The following is a 23,876-nucleotide window of genomic DNA, read 5'->3' as shown; positions in this document are numbered from 1 at the left end:
TGTCTGTACCTGTTGGCCTCCTCCTGTAGCCTCAGTCTTCTCTCCTCCATCTTCCGCTGGAGCTAATGTCACGGCAAACGTTAAGGAAACCTCCAAGCATCGCGGTCCTCACACAGATCAGCTATAAGTGGTCTTTGAGTTCAAACCAGATCCCATCATTATCACTTTTAAAAGTTACAATAAGTTTCCATTCTGTAAATATCAATATTCCCCAGGCAAATACAATCAGCTACAATTCCTATAGCAAGCCAATTACTACGCCAACTCCTGTTTAATGTTTGCTATATACCCGTCCCCTCCGACTTAACAGGGTTGGCGAGCTGGGACAATGTTATCAGTTGGGACAAATCAATGTGAAATAAGTACCGTGAATAAAGCATCACACATTGCCTTAAAGATGAACGTAGAGATTAGTAAAGCCAGCCGTCACCTGCCGAGAAACACAGAGAGACTAAGTGAAAACAGAAGGATACAGCATCCTGCCTGGCTTTGGCGATGATGAGGTTCTCCATCATCTGCCGCTGGAGAGACAGTGTCTGCATTGGATGAGAGGAGAGGAAATTAATTTCCATATGGCAAAAAATAAAAAACAAAAAGAGCTCAGGCCCATTTTTAACGATTATCAGGGGAAACCGCAAGTCACGACTGGCCACAATGTTAGTTACATTTACGTTATTTAACATTTCCCATATGTTAGTAAATGCTTTAACTTCAAATCAATAATTAAAAAAAAGACCATGTTACAACCTGCACTGCACTAAGGAGAGGGACAACACATACACCAAACACCTACATTATGCTATTAACATTACAGCAAGAGTGCACAAAGTCTATAGCGATGTCTGCTACAGTAGTTTGCATCTCCACTTTGATGGGATAAATAAAAAAAATGACATAGCATCTCAAAATAAAGAGGCATTTTCTCAATATATTGATTTAGTGTGTAAAATTAATGAGATGCGTTCTCAATATATTGATTTAGTATGTCAAAATAATGAGAACAGTTCTCAATATATTGCTTTAGTGTGTCAAAATAATGAGATCCTTTCTCAATATATTTATTTAGTATGTCAAAATAATGAGAACCCTTCTCAATATATTGATTTAGTATTGTAAACGAATGACATAGTAAATAAAAAATAAAGTCTTGGCCAATAAAGATGTTTTTGATTGTTTTGAGGTGTCAACTCGTTAAAGATATTATAATAGTTACCTATTGTGAAAATGTTTTCCAAACTTCCGGCCACCACATAAATGAACATGAACGCACAACGCAAGCATTTGAGTATTCTTCGCTGGTAACTGTGGAGCAAATACAAAAATAAAAAACTTGAATAGGCGTTACGCGAAACCTTCGCTCAAGTCTGCGAATTTAATGTGCAATAAATAATATGTAATACATCTCGCAACAGCTCGCGACGTTGACGAATACGGTGCGCGCGCTCTTTCAAATAACCGTTAAACGAGTGACGCCCCCCGCGTGCCATTACTAGCCAACTTAGCTCATGTGACTTTACCTTTACAAACGTTTTCAGTTTTCTCCAGTAAGCATGGAGCTCCACTTGACGCCGAAACATGTTCCGTATCTGAATGACAAGTTAACAATCATTTTTAAAACCTCCAACAGAACTCCGAATTTATATTTGACTTATAAATCGGCTCGCTCATTAAGCCGTTGCAATTAGCGTTAGCTAAGAAAATGTATACCGTTACAAATTAAACGCGCTTACCATTTTTTTTTTTTTTTCTGACTGGATAGTTCTCAACGAAGAGATGAACGCGAGAGGTGGAGCCGGTTCTGCTGTAGAGCGACGACGTTATGTGCCCTTAAATAACCTCCTGAAGGCAGCCACGCAGCCCACTCCCCCTCACTCAGGTATTCATCACCGACATGAGTCGTCAAGCTAACGAAGACTCCAGACCGGAAGTAGCACCAAGAAATACAAAATTAAAGTACCCACGATGCGTGGCGAACTTCCGGTTGAGGAAACTATTGAGTCTATTTTTTACAGAAGGACAGAGGTCCAGAGAGTTCAGACAAATGTATCGATTTAGACACTATAATTCTATAAAATGTCATTATTATGATTTAAGGCTTTACAAGGATGCTCTGGGACAAAAACATTTAACCTCCACTGACGAGAAAGATCAACAATACAACCGTGCACATCCTGTAATCTAACGCTCCTCAACCCTCTGAACACCAAAACTTGCCGGCAGGTTTGAAAAGCATGTTTTCTTTAAAAACAAGTCGCAAAAAAATAATAAAATTACACCATTCATCTAAAATAGACATCATCTTTGGGTTTTCAACTTTCCAATGGACCTAGAAGTAAGAAAAAGAGGGGAAAGATGGAAGAACCCCAAGCCTTTAACTCCCGTCTCTTGTTTAAGGGTCCAAAACTAATGGTGTATTCACAATTCACAAAATTAAATGATATTCTTGTGTTCTCTCATCCAACAGTTGAGATATTTCCCTAAAAACTGCATATGTCAACCTCATGGTGTCGCTAAAGAAAAGCCGAATCACCAAAGTTATTAGGATACATCCTTTGGAGACCATGAGTGTCAGTGGGAAATGTTTTGCATATCCATCGGGACAATGATGAGATATTTTACTGGATAAGTGAAAACTTTGAACAACTTGTGGCTGCAGAGGAAAATCCAAGGGTGTCACTACAGTCGATGGGTTTCATCCTCTGGCGACCACAAATATTTGTCAAAAACACAATGCTAATCCATCCAATAGTTGTTGAGATCCACCAATAGAGAAAACTAACAGTTACCCTTCGGCAGACGACAAAATGGGAAATATCGATGCTCCAGTGTTACAAAATCCATTTATCTGGAACGTCAACAGTGTTGCAACAGCGGCTGATGACAGCCCGAAGACAAAATACCTGGTACACACATCAAAGTCACATGATGTTTGCTGCCTGAACACATCCCTGGAGCTCTGCCTGTGATGGAATGTGGGATACGTCTTGTTATGACATCCACATTTGGGTTACAGAAGGCGGCCCTTGAGGGAACCTCTGAAATGGGATGGACCTCGTCAGCTCTTTATGATGTACTGTACTGGGTCGTAAAATGCAGTCTCAGAGGTATGCAGGTACTAACACAGGTTCTGTTTTCACTGGTACGACTACAGGAAGTGGATAATGAACATACATCAAACAATCACTTGTATCTTTACCCATAACAACTTCAAATCTTAAGTATTTAATAGACAAAAAGGATAGCATGTACCGAATTTGTGTCTCCATCACATAAATTACATTTCCATTGTGAACAGCACATTTGTTGTCATATTAGTACCACATTTATACGCCTTTGGACACACAACACTGTTGTCACCCTGGTTCAAAGTCTAAAGTAATTACAGTGCTTTAGCTTCACACTGAAGAGGAGATGCATGAATGCCGGGCTCGGTGGTAACACTTGCAAGGTCCCAATTGGCAACCACTTTTTCACATATAAAAAATAACAAATATATCTTAGAGGCAATGGTGAAGCAAATGAAGTTGATGGACCATGAGGTAAAAAGTTCGACGAACGAATTTGTTAATTGATTCAACGCACAAAGAACCACATGAACCGGAAACAAAAAAACTAAAAAGGTCATTTGTGAAGTCTAAAGAGGGAAGCATCCGGCCATCTTTGAGCCGGACGGAGAATTGTAAATAGAAAGCTGATCTATGACATGGCATAATATCGTAATTACTCAAACTATAAGTTTATTTATTTTTTTCTATTCAGTAACTGACTGCGATGAATTAGGGGCCAAATAAAGTTAACTCTCATCTCCTGTTTAGTCCCATCAAATGATCTTCCCTAACTTTGACTGAGTCACTGACATCGTCGAACATGTATTTGTGTATTAGAAATTGTCTAAATAAACACCCACACACACACACACACACACACACACACACACACCAAAGACGTCTTTTGGTATCCCCGGCCAGGTGGGAGCCTCGCCAGACGAGCTTCATAATTGGCTTTTAACTTCTGGTTCACACGTGATGCTTCTTCAATGGGCGTCAGCTCCCTGTAACACACACACACACACACACACACACACACACACACACACACACACACACACACACACACACACAATGCAAACAATGCAAACAAGCAAAGTGTTGGTTAATGGGGTGTGTCACGAGCAGATAAAACAATCTCATTTCGGTGTAATTCTTTTTTTGAGCAGCATTCACTGCTGATTTCACTGATATCTCAAATCAACATGGCCGACATTCGCATAATAAAGCTCAAACAACAGCCACGTATGTCAACGACAAGATTCTGCAAGTTATACGTGATATTCTCTTTGTCACTTTACAATCAACTTGACTCGGAAAACTTACTTCAGGCACAAAAATAATTGACAGACAGTGAGCGGGAGCGACATTTTTAAAAACCTTGGAAATCTGCACAGGTCTAAAGTGTAGAGAAGGGAATGTAAGAGCTGTTGTGACCGGGTTGGTCATTTCAAAACACTCTCAGTGAAAACGCAAAGCGAACCGCTTCCAGGAAGTCTCTCCTATCCCTGCTGCGTAGTTCACTTTCAGAGGCTTTCTGTCAATGAATGGTGCAATATTTGCCCTCCTCGATAACAAAAACAAGCCCCTACTTTTTGCTCGTGTCCTGTGACTCCATTGTCTGCAGTCTCTGGAAGACCTCAGGGGGCAGGAAGGGGGAGAGCTCCCCGCCGCCATCGGACAGCACCCTGCGGTGACCGGTCCTTGCCGGGCTGCTTGTGGTTTGAACAGGAGTATCGGATGGAGGGGCCGGGACAGCTGAGGGGAGAACAGAGACGGACAGGAGACAAAAGAAGACAAAAAAGAGGTGATTGGCTTAGAGAACCAAATCATGTGGCTCTGCATTGGCCTCATGTGTGACCCCTGGGGCAGGCTCCGAGTGAGCAGTGATTAAACGGTGTGTAAATAAAAGATATGCTCCTGATTGGATGTATTCACCGGCGTTTGCTGCAGCGGCAGCTGGGCTCCGATTGGCCTGCCGGGGCTCCGATTGGCCGGGCGAGCGGGAAGCGGAGGCGGCGGGGAGGCCGGGGGGCGCGACTCTCTTCCCCACGAAGGACTTGGATCGCTCCAGACACTGCTCGGCCAGCCTCAGCATCCGCTCCACCTCCACCGCGCCCCCGTCCTCCGAGGCTGGGACACGGAAGACAGAGAGCACAGAGGGAGTCACTCCTGGGGGATTGATCGCACGCAGGCCGGCTGTATATTAAGGTCGTTACGTGGCATCTGAGGTCTGGTGTTTCCACACTGACAATCTACTGTATTCGAGCTGATTAGTTCACGGTGAGAAGATTAGGCGGCCATCGGTCCATTGAGAGCCACGTGTTCAAAACCTCACTGGCTTTTCTGCTGGTCTACGAGCTCCTCTACACAACATGGAACTGGTTATCTACATCGGATGGTCATTTGGTATGTGTCATTTCATTATATATATATATATATATATATTTATATATATATATATATATATATATTAGGAAGATAAAAGAGTGTAGTAACAATATCAGAGCGTCTTTGAGTAGTTATTAAGCTATTATAGCTCCATAGTATGGATTCTTTGTAAATGTAGGCTACAGTGACAGTACACAGTCTTGTGCTCCAATACCTTTAAAATCTACTTCACTAAATCAAAAAGACAGAAAGATCTTTCAGAGGAATGAGCCACGTTTAAAGTGTCCCGTTTGAAACACAGTGCTGCAGAATGAGTCCTAAAACACACACATGATTTTTGTTGTATTGTGTTTGCACTTCCTTTTCCCTCATCTCAAAGGTTTTTTCATTTTTTAATTGAATAACGTTTTGTTCTGCGGGATAAAATACGTCAGTAAATACTCCTATGGTGTATTTAGAAGCTTTTACGTGTCTCACTGAGCCATTTTAGACTCCGTAGCTCCGATCAGATGGAAGAGGTCGAGTCCTTCTTCTCTGCCATGGTTTGAGGAAGACGTGAGGAACGTAAAGAGACGAGGCAGGAAGGCACAACCAAAGTAAAGGATGAACTCAGCGACTCGCCTCTCTAACACATCTAACGTTGAACCTCTCAGATCACGACTAAAGATTTACAACCTGATCACTAAACGGGGTCACAATCCCAGAATTCTCTTTAAAACCACAACCTCTGTGATCAGCCCCCACCAGAGAGATGTGAGGAGCCTCTTAATTACTTTTAGAATAAAATACATTGTAATACTGATCTTGTTGAGCCTGATGGTGACTCCTGTCACGAAGCCACTTCAGCGAAATCTCTCCCTCAACCATTGGTTTGAAGTCATTTTCGACCGCTCTCCAAGCTGCCATTTTTTATCAAAGATAATAGAAAGAGAATGTTTCCACTCAATTGATTTCTTTTATGAATAACAAAATAATCTTTGAGACATTTCAGCTCGGCTTACGCTCCTTCAGAGCACTGAGACCGCTCTGGTCAAGGTCACCGAGGACCTTCTGCTTCCCGCCGACACCGGCCTGTATTCCACTGTAATGCTTCTTGACCTCCGCCTTTGACACAGGACCACAACGCCTTAATCAGCCGTCTGAAGAATGCGCTACCTCTGGGTCACACCAGACGTCGGCACAATACTGAGTTTCATTGCTACGCGGATGGTTGTCCATCCCCATTAAGCCGGCACCTCCACTGTTTGGGGCCTCATGTTGTCATACGAAACTAGATGTCCAAAAGACTTCCTGGAATTAAATGACTCCAAATCCGATGTTATTACAATGACCCCTGCTGGCCTCAACACCAGCTGCATCAATGATCTCTCCTCAAGTCTGGGAGTCTTATCTAATAATGTTTGGCACGAAGCCTAGGAGTTTTTTTTGGGGATTCCGAACTGACCAGGTGACCAAAGTTGTGCAGTCCTTCTTTACTCAGTCGAGACAGCTCAGCAAAACCAGGTCATTCCTTTCCCCGCAGACCGAGAGACTCATTCACGCTTTTATCTCGTCCAGACTTGACAACTGCAGTGCACTTTATTGTGGTATCAGCAGGCGAAGCATTCAAAGACTGCAATTGATACAGAACGCTGCCGCTGGCCTGGCTCCGGCCTACATCTCTGCTCTGCTGACTTCCAATGAGTCAAAAAATAAAAAATAAAATGACTTCCTAACCTCCATCCCTATCCCTTTCCTTGACCTCGATGGAAAACATCATGAGGTCAAGGAAAGATGAGTTAGGAAATGATGACTTTCATCTCATTATGATGCGACCGCGGATGTCAGACATTAATGATGTCAACCGCTTTAGCGATGCTTCTTGTTATTGAGAATGACAGTTTGTTCATTGACAGTTTGCTATATTTGCTGTTAATTTTATTTTGTATTCTTGTTATGTTTTTTTTTAAATTTATTTAGTACAAGTGAATAAATACATATAAAATTAAAAAAAATATTGTCACTGTCTATTCATATGTACCAAGATGAATCCCATTAGTTTATGACTTTATGAAAGTAATTGCCTGTGTAAGATAAGGCACATCGTTGTTTTTCATAGACGCCCGAATGGTCCAAATGGCAAAACACTAGTCCTCTAGACAACTAAAGGTCCTCACTAGAACACTAGTCCTCCTCTAGACGACTAAAGGTCCTCACTAGAACACTAGTCCTCTAGACGACTAAAGGCCCTCACTAGAACACTAGTCCTCATCTAGACGACTAAAGGTCCTCACTAGAACACTAGTCCTCTAGACGACTAAAGGTCCTCACTAGAACACTAGTCCTCCTCTAGACGACTAAAGGTCCTCACTAGAACACTAGTCCTCTAGACGACTAAAGGTCCTCACTAGAACACTAGTCCTCATCTAGACGACTAAAGGTCCTCACTAGAACACAAGTCCTCTAGACGACTAAAGGTCCTCACTAGAACACTAGTCCTCTAGACGACTAAAGGTCCTCACTAGAACACTAGTCCTCCTCTAGACGACTAAAGGTCTTCACTAGAACACTAGTCCTCTAGACGACTAAAGGTCCTCACTAGAACACTAGTCCTCCTCTAGACGACTAAAGGTCCTCACTAGAACACTAGTCCTCCTCTAGACGACTAAAGGTCCTCACTAGAACACTAGTCCTCTAGACGACTAAAGGTCCTCACTAGAACACTAGTCCTCTAGACGACTGAAGGTCCTCACTAGAACACTAGTCCTCCTCTAGACGACTAAAGGTCCTCACTAGAACACTAGTCCTCCTCTAGACGACTAAAGGTCCTCACTAGAACACTAGTCCTCTAGACGACTAAAGGTCCTCACTAGAACACTAGTCCTCTTCCAGACGACTAAAGGTCCTCACTAGAACACTAGTCCTCCTCTAGACGACTAAAGGTCCTCACTAGAACACTAGTCCTCTAGACGACTAAAGGTCCTCACTAGAACACTAGTCCTCTAGACGACTAAAGGTCCTCACTAGGACACTAGTCCTCTTCCAGACGACTAAAGGTCCTCACTAGAACACTAGTCCTCCTCTAGACGACTAAAGGTCCTCACTAGAACACAAGTCCTCTAGACGACTAAAGGTCCTCACTAGAACACTAGTCCTCTAGACGACTAAAGGTCCTCACTAGAACACTAGTCCTCCTCTAGACGACTAAAGGTCCTCACTAGAACACTAGTCCTCCTCTAGACGACTAAAGGTCCTCACTAGAATACTAGTCCTCCTCTAGATGACTAAAGGTCCTCACTAGAACACTAGTCCTCTAGACGACTAAAGGTCCTCACTAGAACACTAGTCCTCCTCTAGACGACTAAAGGTCCTCACTAGAACACTAGTCCTCTAGACGACTAAAGGTCCTCACTAGAACACTAGTCCTCTTCCAGACGACTAAAGGTCCTCACTAGAACACTAGTCCTCCTCTAGACGACTAAAGGTCCTCACTAGAACACTAGTCCTCCTCTAGACGACTAAAGGTCCTCACTAGGACACTAGTCCTCCTCTAGACGACTAAAGGGCCTCACTAGAATACTAGTCCTCCTCTAGAGGACTAAAGGTCCTCACTAGGACACTAGTCCTCTAGACGACTAAAGGTCCTCACTAGAACACTAGTCCTCTTCCAGACGACTAAAGGTCCTCACTAGAACACTAGTCCTCCTCTAGACGACTAAAGGTCCTCACTAGAACACTAGTCCTCTTCCAGACGACTAAAGGTCCTCACTAGAACACTAGTCCTCCTCTAGACGACTAAAGGTCCTCACTAGAACACTAGTCCTCCTCTAGACGACTAAAGGTCCTCACTAGGACACTAGTCCTCCTCTAGACGACTAAAGGGCCTCACTAGAATACTAGTCCTCCTCTAGACGACTAAAGGTCCTCACTAGAACACTAGTCCTCTAGACGACTAAAGGTCCTCACTAGAACACTAGTCCTCTTCCAGACGACTAAAGGTCCTCACTAGAACACTAGTCCTCCTCTAGACGACTAAAGGTCCTCACTAGAACACTAGTCCTCCTCTAGACGACTAAAGGTCCTCACTAGGACACTAGTCCTCCTCTAGACGACTAAAGGGCCTCACTAGAATACTAGTCCTCCTCTAGAGGACTAAAGGTCCTCACTAGGACACTAGTCCTCCTCTAGACGACTAAAGGTCCTCACTAGAACACTAGTCCTCCTCTAGACGACTAAAGGTCCTCACTAGAATACTAGTCCTCCTCTAGAGGACTAAAGGTCCTCACTAGGACACTAGTCCTCTAGACGACTAAAGGTCCTCACTAGAACACTAGTCCTCCTCTGGAGGACTAAAGGTCCTCACTAGAACACTAGTCCTCCTCTAGACGACTAAAGGTCCTCACTAGAACACTAGTCCTCTAGATGACTAAAGGTCCTCACTAGAACACTAGTCCTCCTTTAGCTCAGTGGTGGAGACGTAAGGTCATGTGACCGTGATGGAGCTCCTTTATAGCCCAACGTTAGCGGTTTACTTCCGCTGAATGTGTTCACGCTTCAAACGTCATAGAAGTGGTGTTCATTTGTGAAGACTCTCTTGATGAACAAAACGTGTAAATATCAAACACGTTTGTTTGCCACATAGATTATTTTCGGCAATAATCCAAATGAAAAACCCTGTTGGCTTTTTGCCGAGGGTGATACTAACTTCCTGGTTGTCCTTTAAAAACACATCGTCCCTGCAGCGCTCTGTGTATTATAACGTTGCAGTTCCAATTGGCTCCCACTGGAGGTTAGTAGAGGGCTGAGGATTATTGATGCCGGTCTACTGCTACTAATATGGTTAGCCACAATTGCAACATATTGTTTATGTGCCAGTTAGAGCATGTAGGAACAAGACAAATCAATAGGATGTACAGTGCAACAGTCCTTACAGTATAAACTCATAATGAGGAAGGTTCAGCGGTTTCAGGTGGATGTAGGCCATCAAAAGTAAAAAAATAAAAAATAATTATTAATCTGAAATGATGCATTTTTTTCAGGCCCAGTGGACGTTTCAATTCAATTCAACTTTATTAATCCATGAAGGCAATTTGATTTTGGGCCAGTAGAAACAGACAGACACGTGCAAGCAAAGCAGCTGGTAACGACCATGTTGGGCAGATGGTGCAATTGTTTAGTTTTTTATTAAAAGTATGAAATAAAAGTCCTAAGAAAATAATGATGAACAACAACACATTTTTTTACTCTGTACAGTATGCAACATTGAGTAAACACACTAAAGGGAAAACAACAATGAGATTAGATAATCATCATAAAGCAATACACAGCATATGTTTTATCATCATATATGTCGCTGCTCAGATCGTACCTTGCAAACCAGCTTCCTCCAAAAGAGCATGTGATATGTAGTTGATCGTCCGGAGGTATTCGCAGAAAGCTTCCTGCAGAAAGACCATGCAGTATTGTATTAAGTATGCTTGTGGTTTACAGTAAACATAATAATAATAATAATAATAATAATAATAATAGCTACTGACAATAATGGAACATGGATTAAAAACAGCATTAGCCAACTAGTCGAGATGAAAAAGCAGATGGTTTCGAAGCAAATCTACAAATGGAAATCAACGGTAATAAATGACACATTACCAACAGAGGTGTTCATGCACTGCATTAATCAATGCAGGTGTAGTTAGTTGAAAGAGACGATGGTAGAGTATAATGAATGTCACTGTTAGAAGAAGTTGTTCTTTCCACAGTGTTTTTCACCTGACAGTAGTGTGACGCAAAACAGAACACATTTGTGTTATGTGTTGCTTGTAGAGTCGTCTCAATACCAGATTTTCTAAAACACACCGTGACAACTGTGTCTGGCCGTTTCAACGTTTACTTCCTCCATGTTACACGTCAGATCAACAGCAGAATTAATTCTACCGACTAGTCACACTTCTCTTCAGGAACCAGCCGTGACTTCCCTGCTCTAAGCACTAAGTGCTGCCACATGTTTTAAGCTGAGCACACAGTTTGAAAGTTTGAAACTTGATGACAGTGTACACGGCCCCCTTGCTCGAGATATATATATATATATATATATATATATATATATATATATATATATATATATACATAGATATAGATATGTGTATATATATGTATGTATATATACATATATATGTATATATACATATATATGTATATAGAGAGGTTACCTCCTCTCTATATACCCTACTACCTAGGCTATATATGCAACATGAACTACACCAGCAGTTCCTGTATTGTGAAGTCACAGTTAAACATGCATGAGCAAGTAGAACATGCAAACAAACAAATAAAGTTGTTTTGAAAACAAGTAGTAGATACTAACTTGTAGAGCTAAACAATATTAAATAGAAAGCAATTAGACATTCATATGTTGAGCTGGTGTCAAATGTCTTAATTGACTTGCTATTTCAATAACTTACATGTTAGGTAATGTAATGTGAGAAAGACAGTGCGTGTAATGGTAATATTATAAGTATGCCTTTGGAATATCCTGCTAACAAACTTACTTCTTCAAAAAAAGGTTATGAAGTGATATTAACAACAAGAGTAGTCAGTAAGAGGAAAAAGGAAGTGGGGCCATTTAATGACAAGTGAAATGTACACAATACATAATACAAGTGTTGCCTGCAGACTCCATTGAACATGAAGACAACACATAGCTTTAAGTGACAGCTTAGCTAGCTAACCCACTAACGGTCCCCGCCCCCTCCCTCTGTTTACATCACTACAGACTGGCTTCCGGTCGCGTTAAACCTTCGCGTCATCGCTGCCGTAAAGCTGTGAAGCGGCACGCGCAGCTCTCTACCTTGTGTTTGTTCTCTCCGTCCAGCTGTATTGCTAGTTGAGCCATTTTCATCGCATTCTGAAGGGGCTTCGCCCCAACGTCAGCTGTGGCCATGATTACACTGCACCCTCTTCTTCTTCTTCTTCTTCTTCTTCTTCGAGGTTTATTGGCGGTTGGCAAACAACTGCATTACCGCCACCAACTGGTAGGGAGTGTGGATCAGGATGTCTACACTTGCCCTATCAAGAAAAAACACTACTAAATAAAATAACAAATAACAAACCAACAACAAAACACTAAACATATATATATATACATACATATAACATACATATACATATAAACCAAACCTTCTTCTTCTTCGTGTTTCGTCACGGCAGGTTGTAAACACATTTTAAAAGGTGTATATTGTTACCTACTGTACGACACTGGCAAGGCACTAATTCATATGAATGAATGAATACAAAACAAATAATAAAGTAAACAGATACTACATCATATGCATAAATCAACAAATAAAAATGGTGGTAAAAGGTTTTTCCTAAACGCTCCCACCAAATGGGATTATGCAATTTAATGATAATTTTAGTTGTGTAGCCGATTTCAAGCAAGGCGTAAAGAAGCTTGCCAGGGGAAGTGCAATGGCAACATATAGAATAATACAACTGTAAATATTTAAAATAATTTAGTTATTGAGGTATTCACTTCGACAGTCGTCTGCTTTAGAGACAACGTTGTTTGACCGAGGCGCTGAAAAATCAGAGTAAGAATGGTCACAATACTTTCCTTAGAGCTGGTGCCTAACTGCACAGTATCTCAATTAATCACAAAATAAGATGCCGAACAAAAATGGCAACCATATTGTTAGTATTGGCAACCAAAAGCGGATCCTTTTAAAAGTTACAGTGTTGAGCCCTGAAACGCCACAAATCTGTTGAACCTCTTCAGCTTGATTAAGTGACACACAACCTGATATTCAGAAGCATTTATTTTGTTGTTTTCATTTCATGAACAGCATGCATCGATACATTTTGAAGAATTAAGCCAAACAAGGGCTGATCAGTAAAAGATCAATGAGGACCAGTACTATTCCTCGATGGCTTGCTGTTCCTTGAAAGCGTCCTGTGCCCAGACCAGATGCTGGCTCACGCAGATCTCATTCCCATTGGCAGTGCTGACCCTGTAAAAATAAACATAGCAACAGAGTCAGGGCCAGAAAATACACCCTTCTATGAAATGCGATATTTATTGACACATTTTCTTCATTCTTTCTGTGTTTGTGTGTAAGTATCATTGCTGCGGTGAGGGTCACTCTGATGTCAGACGTACACGAATCCCCTTTCCTGACAGCTGCTGTTGGTCTCGGTGACGGAGACGATGTGCTTGCGCGGCACCCTTCCCGTGAAGAACTTGAAGCAGCACGATCCCGGCGTTATTTGGTTCAACGCACGAGCTGCAAAGACAAAAGAGAAGATCACACACTGCCACTCACTGACCTCAATGGAATCCTTTCAAGGGGACACATTTCATCAGCCTGCAAAAGTGTGTTACATTAACTCAAAGTACTGTGATGCCAACATACAGAAGTGTTCTTTTTTTATTTATATATATATATATAGACAAACAAAAAAATAAACGTAAAATTAAATGCACATGATTAATATCGATTCTCTGATTTGAAAAAAACATCTGCGTAAAATATTGGCTACATATTTCAGCCTTTTGTCATATTGTACGTTTGTAGCTATAAACCAATGAGGACACGGCAATGCGCTCTGTACTTTCTGGGAATTTGTGGGTTTTACCAATTAGTTATGTTATTATTATTATTATTATTATACATATTATATATTATTATACAAAGAAAAAGACTCGGCATATTTAAATAGTATTTATTTAAACTATATTTAAATGCGATACATGTAATATTATATCGGCCTCATGTAAACTTAATAAACCTTAATAACTTTAGAAAAGGGACAAACTTTATTAAATCCGTTTTAAAATGTAAATTGTGAATGGAATGTTTTTTCAAAATGATATTCGACAGTTAACTGGGTGGAAAAAAAAGGACAATGAGATAGTTATTTACACACTAACAATCTATAAAATACATGAAATGATGAAAATAAAAATAAATAAAAAGTCCCTTAATAAAGAGCGTAATAAAGATCCGGTGCAGAAAGCAGACTGAGACTCACGCATGGCGGTGCAGCAGGAGACAGTGATCACCAGCAGGAGCGTGACGCTCAGAGTCCTCATGGTTTCCTCCGTGGAGAAGTGATGATGCTCCTCCGTCAAGTCTTCTGCTCTGATCTCCCTGGCAGCTGCTCACACACCTCATGGTCACATACCTGCCGACTGTCAGAGCACCGGAGTGGGCGTCTCCTCAGTTTGGAGTGTCAGGAAGTCAGCGCAGCACTTTCATCACACGCCGAGCAGCGCTTCAGATCTGTTGATGAGAGACATGCATTCAAAACAGGATCAATATTTATTTAAATGTGATTGAGCTGATAACTTAACCCTCACTTAGAAGTAACTTTAGACTGAATTCCATCGAAAGAGTTAAGAGAGAATCAAGTTGCTACTATGAAGGCCTGTGTGTTCATGTTAAAGAAAAGCCATCTCGTCGTTCTAACAGCATCAGGTGCTGCCAGGTGGACAAACAGCGTCTGAAAGCTGCATGGTTCATGTTAGGCCCTTCTAGATGAAGCCAGCGTTATTCTGTGTTCCTGAACCGAGTAAATCTGACCTAATCAGAACTGTTCAAATGACTGACAAAATGTGAAATGTGGTTGTTGTTGCAGTAAATACAGAGACGTGCACATCAAGCATTGCACCACAGATCAGGAGATGTGCATGAATATGAAGTGTGGTTTACACAGAAAGATGCAAGAGTAGATTGTGTGAGAGCGACAGCATTTTCCCATGTGAACCGAGGCGATGTGTGATAAGTTTGCAAGTCGTACAATGAAACCTGACTGATCTTATCAGGGAGAAGCAGCTCGTGGTGTGACTCTGTGCACGCACAGAGGGGCTGCAGAGCTTTGACATGTTGAGACATTTAATGATTATTAGCATCTGGTCTCTGGCTTGAAGTAGTCATCAAGAAGCACTCAGACAACATAGAAGTAGACATCAACTCGCCTGAAGGAGAATAACATGAGGCACAGGTTTTATGTAATATAAGTATTTGTTATTTGATGTAATTCTGTGGTTTATCAGTATATAACAAACAAAATGTGAACAAATGAGAAATGCAGGTGAATCTTCAAAGATTGTCCGACTGTTATGTGCTAAATTATAAAAAGGCCCTCATTGGACATTTGTCGACTCAGTACACACTCTACTCAGAAAATACACACAAGCAGCCAAATAGCTCGATACTATGCAGTTATGTGTCTGTTGTAAAGAAAGTCTCGTAAACGGCGGTCTCCAAATGTCCTTTTGTGTGGATAAAACAGCCAGAAGCATTCAATGGAGAGGGAATGGTGTATTCATCTGTTGGCCCATTCAATGGTTGCTTTGTAGTAGAATTCTTCTACACTTCACGAATGATCTTTTGGCACAGAACATTATTAGATTATCTTTACAGTTGCATGCAGATAAAGAACCGTCCTCTTAGTACTTTAGTGCAGCGTACGATGATCTCAATTGTTTCTGTAGAGACAACATAGAGTTGTAAAATATGATGAAGTTAGATTCCTGCAGGACAAAACGACCCGAGCACTGAATGTGTGGGTCTGGTGTGTATGTGTGTGTGTGTGTGTGTGTGTGTGTGTGTGTATGTGTGTGAGTGTGTTGTATACATAACAAATACACAGAAAAACAATAACCACATATTGTTTTATCTACATCTTGAGACACCGCAGGCTGAAGTGATGGAGACAACATGCTGCCCTCAAGATCTTATCACAGCTGTTTTCACACATGTACTCACACCAGGGTTAGCAATGCATCTGTGACCCAATTAGATCACCTCTGTGCACGCACTTGCAACCAAATCAATGTCCTCCTGATCATATCTGTATGTATATAGTATTTTTGTCTTCAAACATGTCCAGGGGAATCTTAAAATATAAAATAAATCGTAATATTTAATTCATCATTAGGGCTATTTCTATTAGTAAACACAAGTGCACATCCATTCAAACTCAGATTATACTTCACGACGAGGACAACACTGTGAGCCGGTTAATAATAGCTCATCCTATATAATAGATAATAAAATAATAGAGAAGGCTTGCAGAATCAATAACTTCTTTTAACTTCAATTAAAACCCATTTTTATAGAATTGCTTTTAAGCGATGTCGTCCTTTTATGATCTATCATGCAGTTCTTTTGTTTGTATATTTTATTTGTTTGTTTGTTTTCTACTCCATTTGCTCTTTTGGGTTATTTGTTTGGTTTTGTTATATTCAGTGCCAAAAAAAATGGTCCTTTTTGTTTACCGGTTTGTAAGTTATGTCTATGCTTTGCTCCTCTGTAGAGCACTTTGTAAACATTGTTTTTTAAGGTGCTATATAAATAAAGTTATTATTATTATGATCATCCACACTGCAGCTAACGGAGCCATGAGATAACACCGCATAATGAGTCTGCCTGCATGCGTTTAGAACAGCGTTTCATTTCCTTATTCTTTTGGTAACTTTTAGTTGCGTCAAACACGTGCACCGCTTCGATGACTCTGCATGAGCGCCAGGTGGCGCTGTCATCAAATCTTCTACCGCGCCTTTTTTAATATTTCCGGTAAATGAGCACTTCCGGGTTTCAGTGTTTACAACTGTGAGCCGAGCAACGTTGAGACCGTAGAGCTGCAGCAGCACCCTGGCTCATGAAAACCCTTCAATGTTGACAGCAGCATGTGCGCGAGCTGCCCGGAGTCGCGCCGTCTGACGGTAGGCTGCACGAGCGCGACGTGACGAGCTAACGGTTCAGGCTGCTCGTGCTACTAGCTAACGTTAGCTTGCTTAGGACAACACCAGCCACTCGGACGCTTGTCGTAACGTCACAATTACAATATTACAGACGTAAAAAAAAAAAGTGTTTTTTTACCGAGAATTAATGGAAACACAACGTCAATGTTAAATATGATATACTTATATTGTTTAATGGCAGCACGGTTTTTGAATGCAACTCCCAACTAGTGTTATTTATTTATCCCCCCTCCCTTTTTTCCCCTTTTTGTTACGTCATAGATATTCAGAAAACTACTGGAGTTGCATTTTTTTTTTTATGGTGTCATCACTGCAGAAAAGAATAAAGGGACCAGACCAGGTGGTGTCTCATTAATAACGCTGCTGGTAATTAAACTAAAGCTACACGTTAACTCAGAATGTTTACAATAGTAAAGAACATATGTTGTTGCACAGAAGGTTTGGGCACTAAATGTGCTCCAAACGAATAAAAGAGAAAGTATTTTTGGACATTATCACTAATAAAACATGGGCAGTCATTTTACGGTAATGCATTCTTTAAATGACTTTTCATTATTCAGACATTAAGACAGGAAGTCATTGGAGTTGGTTCCCTCTCAGGGTTCTTACGGTCATGGAAAACCTGGGAAAGTCATGGAATTTTAAAATGCTTTTTTCCAGGCCTGGAAAAGTCCTTGAAAAAAATAAAATCCCAAAGGTTTTGTAAAAGTCATGTAAATGTGTTATATTCATGACGTTCATTTACGCTGAGTTTGAAATAATGAATATGCTTTTAAAAGAAAGACTCAAAATTTAAGCAGGCATACATACAGGCATCTATATAAATGTTTATTCTTTTAATCAAACTATTGTCTCATTCATTTGTGTCATTTAAGGTTTACTGTATGCTTTGTATTCTCATTGTTAGTTTAAATACTACATTTACTCACTTTTTACTGTTTACACCCAGATTTCACTAAATGTTTGTAATAGACATTTGGTTTAAAGTCATGGAAAAGTCATGAAATCCATTGGTCAGGATGTGTATGAACCCTGCCTCTTTAAATCTCCACAGTGGCACAGGCAGCAGGGCTCTATCATCCAGCTTTGGAACCAACTATGAAGAAGAAAAGCAGACGCCCAAGGGCCTCGGAGGCGTCGCAACAGACCAGCAGGACGCAGGCAGCGGGGGGCGTCCGTGGCGGGAAGAGGCCGCCTGCAACCAGAGGGAGACCTCGGAAGGCTGCACCCGCGACCACGGACAGTTTCTACCACGACGCCAAGACCACCGACTGCAATGTGACGGCGGCCGGGAACGCACAAAAACCTCCAGAGAGCAAGTCCAGAGCTTCAGGTGGGTGGCATCTTATTGTTGCCTCTCGTCTTCTTGAGATAGAAAGTCACACCAAACCTCTTTTTAAGAAAAAGGCAATAAAGTATAGAGGCTTTTTCTTACCTGTCTGGTCCCTCGGAGTGTTCTGCTAATCATGTTGGAGGTAATAGAAGGTGGATAAGTGTACGCTTATTGGAAGACAGTCTTAAATGAATTGTCTTCAGTACATACATTTGACATCATCTATGACATCCTCTTCATTAACTACTTGACCCATCAGAAATAGCTTCTACTTGCAGTTGAGAAAAACACTGAGCTGTTACTTTTCCCAGCAGGCCGACTGTCGACGGCCGTCTGTCGGCTCTGCCATGGGAAGTTCTCGCCGCGCAGCCTGCGGCACGCCTTCGACAAGTGGCCTCAGGAATCCATCGACGACGACGGCGACGAGTCGGACGCGGCGGCCCAGTCGCCCCTTCTCTTCCACACGGACTTCCAACGGCTGGTCGGGGTCCAGTTGGACCGCGACCCCCGCTTGTCAGAGTTCATCTGCAAGAAATGCCACTCCAAGTTCTACAAGTGCCACAGCATCCTGCTCAGATTCCTGCAGAGAGTCAACCTCCCACCCGTTGGGAAAGAGAACCTCAAAAGCTTGTGAGTCCCAAGAAACATGAGGAAAAGGATTCTCAATTGTTAAGGCAGAAAAATCTACAACTACAGACTACCGTTTGTTTCTATTACAGGAAGAAGTGTCCGGAAGCCTCGATAAACCTGGCCTCAACAAGTAAATACATATTTTCCCTCTTTGTTTTTGCTTCCAGACATCACACAAGTTAACCGACCATTACTCTGTCGTTCTCCTTTCAGCACCACAGTCCTTCACCTCCGACCCCGAGTGCCTCCACAGCCTGGTGTCCTGGGCCCACCACCACGGGGAGGCCTGCCGCTCCTGCCCCAACCTGAGGGAGGTGCTGGAGGAGCGGTGCTGGGGCTCCGTCAAGGCCGTTTGGGGATGCGTCGACGGCCACAGGTACGTCATGGACGCTCAGTGCGCTGCGGCCACCGCCAACACCGGGTACGTCATGGACTTATACGGCGGAGCGTTGGGGAGCGGTGACGGAGCAATGTCGGAAGAGGAAGATGAAGAAGGGCAGCCCAGGGGGAATGGAAGTACAAGCACTCTGGCTCAACACAGTCCACCTGCACTTCCTGTACAGACTCAGAGCTCGGCGCTGGCGGACTGGACCGCCAACACAGAAGGTGACTGTTAGACGCTCTCGTTGTCCCCAGAATGTTTGAAGCAGAATCAGCTGTAGATAAATGTCTGAATGGCTGCTTCCCCTCCCATTCTGAGGATATATTTTGGGCTGGCATTTGATTTTAGTGAGACGAGAAGGCATGTGAGCCCATTTTACTGTAATTAAACGGTACGGCGTGTTTCATCACATTATGTCTGAACTGTAGCGGAACGTAACAATACACAACCCAAAAACGTTAGCTAACGTGATATCAAGCTGACTAGCTTTCCATTAAAAAAAAGTTGGAGGGAAATGAAGACGCTGTAGACATCTTAACGCTGATTGGCCAAGACTCGACACGTCACATCAAAGATGTTTTATCGCGAAGATCAGCTTTTCTCCGTGTCTCACTCCACGTTGTCGGATCTACACGATTCACGTGGATGACATTTTGATTTCAAAATGGCGAATTTGACCGAAAAGCGACAAGTGTGTAGGTATGTTGTGTATGAACTCCTGTCTGACACGGTTGTGGTTTCCCCTCCGTTAGACTTCACAGGTCACGAGGCGGCGTTGTCTTCTGCTGCGGTCCAGCTGGAGGACAGGGCCGCTGACAGCGATCTGTCCGACAGGTCAGTCACAGTTTATCCTCCCCGTCCGATTCTGTCTTTGCTCACGTTGGGTGGGTGATTTCACACCTGCAGTTTGGGTCCAGGGGGGCGGATTATACACTGTTATATTGTAGTTCAGGTCCGGAAACTCACTTTTTACACGACCCCGAACCGAACGAACCAAGAGACGTAAACGTGACGTCATACAGACGGACAGGTAACTCGTTGATGGGACAGTTTTATCGATTGTCATCCTGCATCATCAGGACCAACGTGAAGCCGATGAGGAAGTGGCCTAAAGCTGTATTCTGTCTAATGTCCATCAGGGGGCAACTCCTCTGGTTGTATAGAAGTCTATGAGAAAATGACTCTACTCCTCTCTTGATTTATTCCCTCAGTAAACATTGTAAACATGAGTTTATGGTCTCGGATGCTAGTTTCAAGTCTCCTTCAATACAGCATGATCATTTATGGTCCCAATTAGAGTAAACCAGACCATAACGCAACGTATGCTTAAGGGCGGGGTCTATCTTGTGATTGACAGGTTGCTACAAGAGCCGTATACAACGTCTCTACATCACTTTCGTTGATGGGTTGCAAAAAAATAAACAAGGTGACGACGGCCAAAATGACAAACTTCACCGATGGGTGACGTCACTGTGACCAGGCTCACTGCTTATATGCAGTTTATGGTCCGCACCAGGGTTTGATTGGCAGCTTTCTCACCAGCCCAAACCGACCGTACTAACCGGGAAAACGTTTCACCCGAACCAAACGGGCTAGATGGGAAGGCACCATTATAAAACCTCCACATCTGTAGTTTTTGGGTGCTTTGCGGCCTTTAATATGATCAGATTGAGTGATTAAAAAAGTCCAGAACTTCTACAAGAACGCTACTTGTGTGTGTCTAGGTTCATCTCCGAGGATGACTTCGAGGAGAGAAGGAAAGGAGGGTTATCGGACGACGAGATGTTCGAGCCGTACTCAGACAAGAGGTGGGTGCAGACGTCCTTCAGCAAAAGTTGGTCTTCTGAACAGCCGAGATGGACTGAAAGTTGACTTGTGACAGAGAGTACTGTGTTGACTGAACCTTTCTGTCCCCCCCTCCCAGAACTCGCAGGGTGTCCGTCCCCAACAAGAGAAGAAGGAGCCCGAAAGCCCTGGTGGAGCCCAAAATAAAGAAAAAACCAGGACCCAAACCCGGCTGGAAGAACAAGCTCAAACCTAAAGGGTACCCAGGCTCACATGACAGTCATACGTTTCCTTTAATACACAACCAGTTACAATCAGTTGGAAGCATGTAGGAGATTACATTTATAAACTACTGTTGTGTTTTTGTTTCCAGAGAGGAGCTGCCCAACATCTACAAGTGTCCGTATCAGGGCTGCACCGCCGTCTACAGAGCTCCTGATGGTCTGAAGGTCAGAATTCACAAACTGAAATCATTTTTTTTAAGTGATACACGCGATTCAAGTTGTACCCATACTTCTCCAGAAGCCGTCTACGGTTCCTGTATTCTCCGCCTGTGTCTGTATGAGTGACTGTCTTTTCCCTTTGTGTTTTAGAAGCACATCAAGGAGCACCACGAGGAGATGAAGGAGCGACCCTGCCCCCATCCCGGCTGCAACAAAGTGTTCATGATCGACCGCTACCTGCAGCGCCACGTCAAGCTCATCCACACAGGTGAGGTTACCCAACGCGTTCACGGAAGTTACTACGAGCAACCACGGAGGCATTCGGCTGAGAGTCACCAGTTTTCTATAGAACTCGCGTCCGCTGTTGGTTCAACCAGACATTGTGATGCGAACTTTTTTAATTCAGTGTTTAAAGTGCGCTCACTCGTCTTGACGACCAGCATGCGCACGCATATTTTCAATGACTCCGGCTGTAAAAAGGTCTTTAAAGAACCTTTAACCCTCTGAAACACATTTCTTTCTGTGGCCTTTTTACTGCAATATAAAAGTCTATCACCATCATAGCTAGAAGTAGAGAGAACTCGCATGTCTTTTCATTCGTTCCGTTACCTGCCGAATTATGACATTCTTTACAGTTTCTGGCTGGTAAATGGTGTAGTTTTGGCGTTTGTTTAAAGCAGGGGTGTCAAACATACGGCCAGGGGGTCCAGTCCGGCCCGCAGGATAATTGTTAAAATTGCAGAAGGAAAAAAAAAAGCTCCTGAGTTGGGACTCAAACCACTGATCCCCTGAATGTAAGCCGGACATGCTAACCATTGAGCCACAGTCGCAATTGATTGCATCACTGACATTACTAAACATATTGCCCAACTGCGAGGGAATCTGCCCAGGAGGAGAGCCCAGGCAGGTAAACAGTGGGCTCATGTCTGAATTTTTGGTCTTTATGTTTCTGGTTTATTGAAGAAAGACCTTAAAATAGTGTGTATCATCCAAAAACCTTCACCAATGATTTAAACAGAGAAATATTGTCATTATGTATGCGTTATTATGCTGTGATTTTACTGGTCCGGCCCACTTGAGATCAAAATGGGCAGCATGTGGCCCCTTCACTAAATTGAGTTTGACACCCCTGGTTTAAAGAAAGTATGCTTTTGCATCCCGCTGGCCGCTTGGGGCTCAATGTGTATTTTAACTGAAGTTTGTCATGTGTGTGTTTCCAGAGGAGAGGAACTACATTTGTGACCAGTGTGGCCAAACGTTCAAACAGAGGAAACACCTCTCAGTCCACCAGATGAGACATTCAGGGGCCAAGCCACTACAGTAAGTTTTGCCGCTTTCAAACTTCTTATTTTCAGTAGTTTATGTAAAATGAAGCATAAGTCTGACCCTGCACTGCATTTAAATTTTTGGTGGATCGTGAACTGGTCTATTAAAACCAAATGATTCTTTCCCTTCAGGTGCGAGGTGTGCGGCTTTCAGTGTCGCCAGCGAGCGTCGCTGAAATACCACATGACCAAGCACAAGGCGGAGGCCGACCTGGAGTTTGCGTGCCTGATGTGCGGGAAGCGCTTCGAGAAGGCCCACAACCTGAACGTCCACATGTCCATGGTCCACCCGCTCATTCAGGCCAAGGTTCAGAGAGGCAGCAGCCAGGAGCAGCAGCCGCCGCCTCCACCGTCGTACTCAGACCTGCACACCATCGCTCTGACCGGGGAGGTGGTTCAGCAAGACCAGGACAGATGACGGAGGGAGAGGGTCCAGATCTGCTGAACTGTGAACGTGAACTGTGGGGGTTTCCCCAGCTGACGACCTGCGCTGTGGTTTTCACGTTCAGTGTCATGGACTGGGCAATACTGATGGTTAAGTCACTCTGCAGCTTCATGTATCATCGCAACAAACTTTTAAGTTTCATTTTTTTACATCTTGACCAATCTGCTGGGCGCTCTGCAGTTTTCATTCCAGACTGCATCTTTCATTTCATCGCAGGGACATCTTCCGACCACCGCGTGCCACAAGTCGATGTTTAAAAATGGATTTTGTTGTGTGTCCCCCCCAAAAAGAAGAAGCCCAAAATGACAGCCGCCTTGTCGCCGCTGATGAATGATGCAGACGGCACCAACCT

General features: G+C 42.9%; 3 protein-coding genes across 3 annotated transcripts in view; 1 reads left to right on the top strand and 2 right to left on the bottom strand.

Annotated features, from left to right (window-relative positions):
• Positions 1–12,387, bottom strand: part of vps9d1 (VPS9 domain containing 1) — a 28,906-nt gene extending 16,519 nt beyond the window's left edge. Inside the window, exons 1-7 of the mRNA XM_079223139.1 lie at positions 12,265–12,387; positions 10,786–10,858; positions 4,986–5,180; positions 4,640–4,805; positions 3,940–4,051; positions 474–536; positions 10–62 (exon numbers count right to left, since the gene is read on the bottom strand). Coding sequence (XP_079079265.1) covers positions 10–62; positions 474–536; positions 3,940–4,051; positions 4,640–4,805; positions 4,986–5,180; positions 10,786–10,858; positions 12,265–12,357 — 755 coding nt within the window. The 5' untranslated portion in view covers positions 12,358–12,387. The remainder of the gene's footprint in view (positions 1–9; positions 63–473; positions 537–3,939; positions 4,052–4,639; positions 4,806–4,985; positions 5,181–10,785; positions 10,859–12,264) is intronic.
• Positions 12,388–13,260: 873 nt separating this feature from the next.
• LOC306741499 (C-C motif chemokine 3-like) lies at positions 13,261–14,558 on the bottom strand. Its single transcript, XM_079223791.1, has 3 exons — positions 14,445–14,558; positions 13,573–13,696; positions 13,261–13,423 (listed from the first exon to the last, which is right to left on the bottom strand). Exons 1-3 carry the CDS (start codon positions 14,503–14,505, stop codon positions 13,330–13,332), a joined length of 279 nt encoding a protein of 92 aa, XP_079079917.1. The 5' UTR covers positions 14,506–14,558; the 3' UTR covers positions 13,261–13,329.
• Positions 14,559–17,051: 2,493 nt separating this feature from the next.
• Positions 17,052–23,497, top strand: znf276 (zinc finger protein 276; the record flags this gene model as incomplete). The annotated part of the gene is made up of 12 exons (XM_079223474.1): positions 17,052–17,142; positions 18,236–18,514; positions 18,826–19,144; positions 19,234–19,274; positions 19,358–19,750; positions 20,279–20,360; positions 21,251–21,334; positions 21,451–21,570; positions 21,685–21,760; positions 21,905–22,022; positions 22,975–23,074; positions 23,212–23,497. The coding sequence occupies exons 2-12, from the start codon at positions 18,280–18,282 to the stop codon at positions 23,495–23,497; spliced, it is 1,854 nt and encodes a 617-aa protein (XP_079079600.1). The 5' UTR covers positions 17,052–17,142; positions 18,236–18,279.
• Positions 23,498–23,876: the final 379 nt, after the last annotated feature.

The sequence above is a fragment of the Taurulus bubalis genome (assembly GCF_910589615.1).
Source record: "Taurulus bubalis genome assembly, chromosome: 9".
Classification (NCBI taxonomy): domain Eukaryota; kingdom Metazoa; phylum Chordata; class Actinopteri; order Perciformes; family Cottidae; genus Taurulus; species Taurulus bubalis.
Note: the sequence above shows the minus strand (reverse complement) of the source record. Positions and strands in the feature narration are given on the sequence as shown.

Bases quoted from the DNA above. Each gene is read 5' to 3' on its own strand.
- LOC306741499 (XM_079223791.1), bottom strand. From the start codon at position 14,505: ATGAGGACTCTGAGCGTCACGCTCCTGCTGGTGATCACTGTCTCCTGC. The intron at 13,697-14,444 runs GTGAGTCTCAGT...TTGTCTTTGCAG, and splicing joins CTCCTGCTGCACCGCCATGC to CTCGTGCGTTGAACCAAATA. The intron at 13,424-13,572 runs GTACGTCTGACA...TTATTTTTACAG, and splicing joins TGTCAGGAAAGGGGATTCGT to GGTCAGCACTGCCAATGGGA.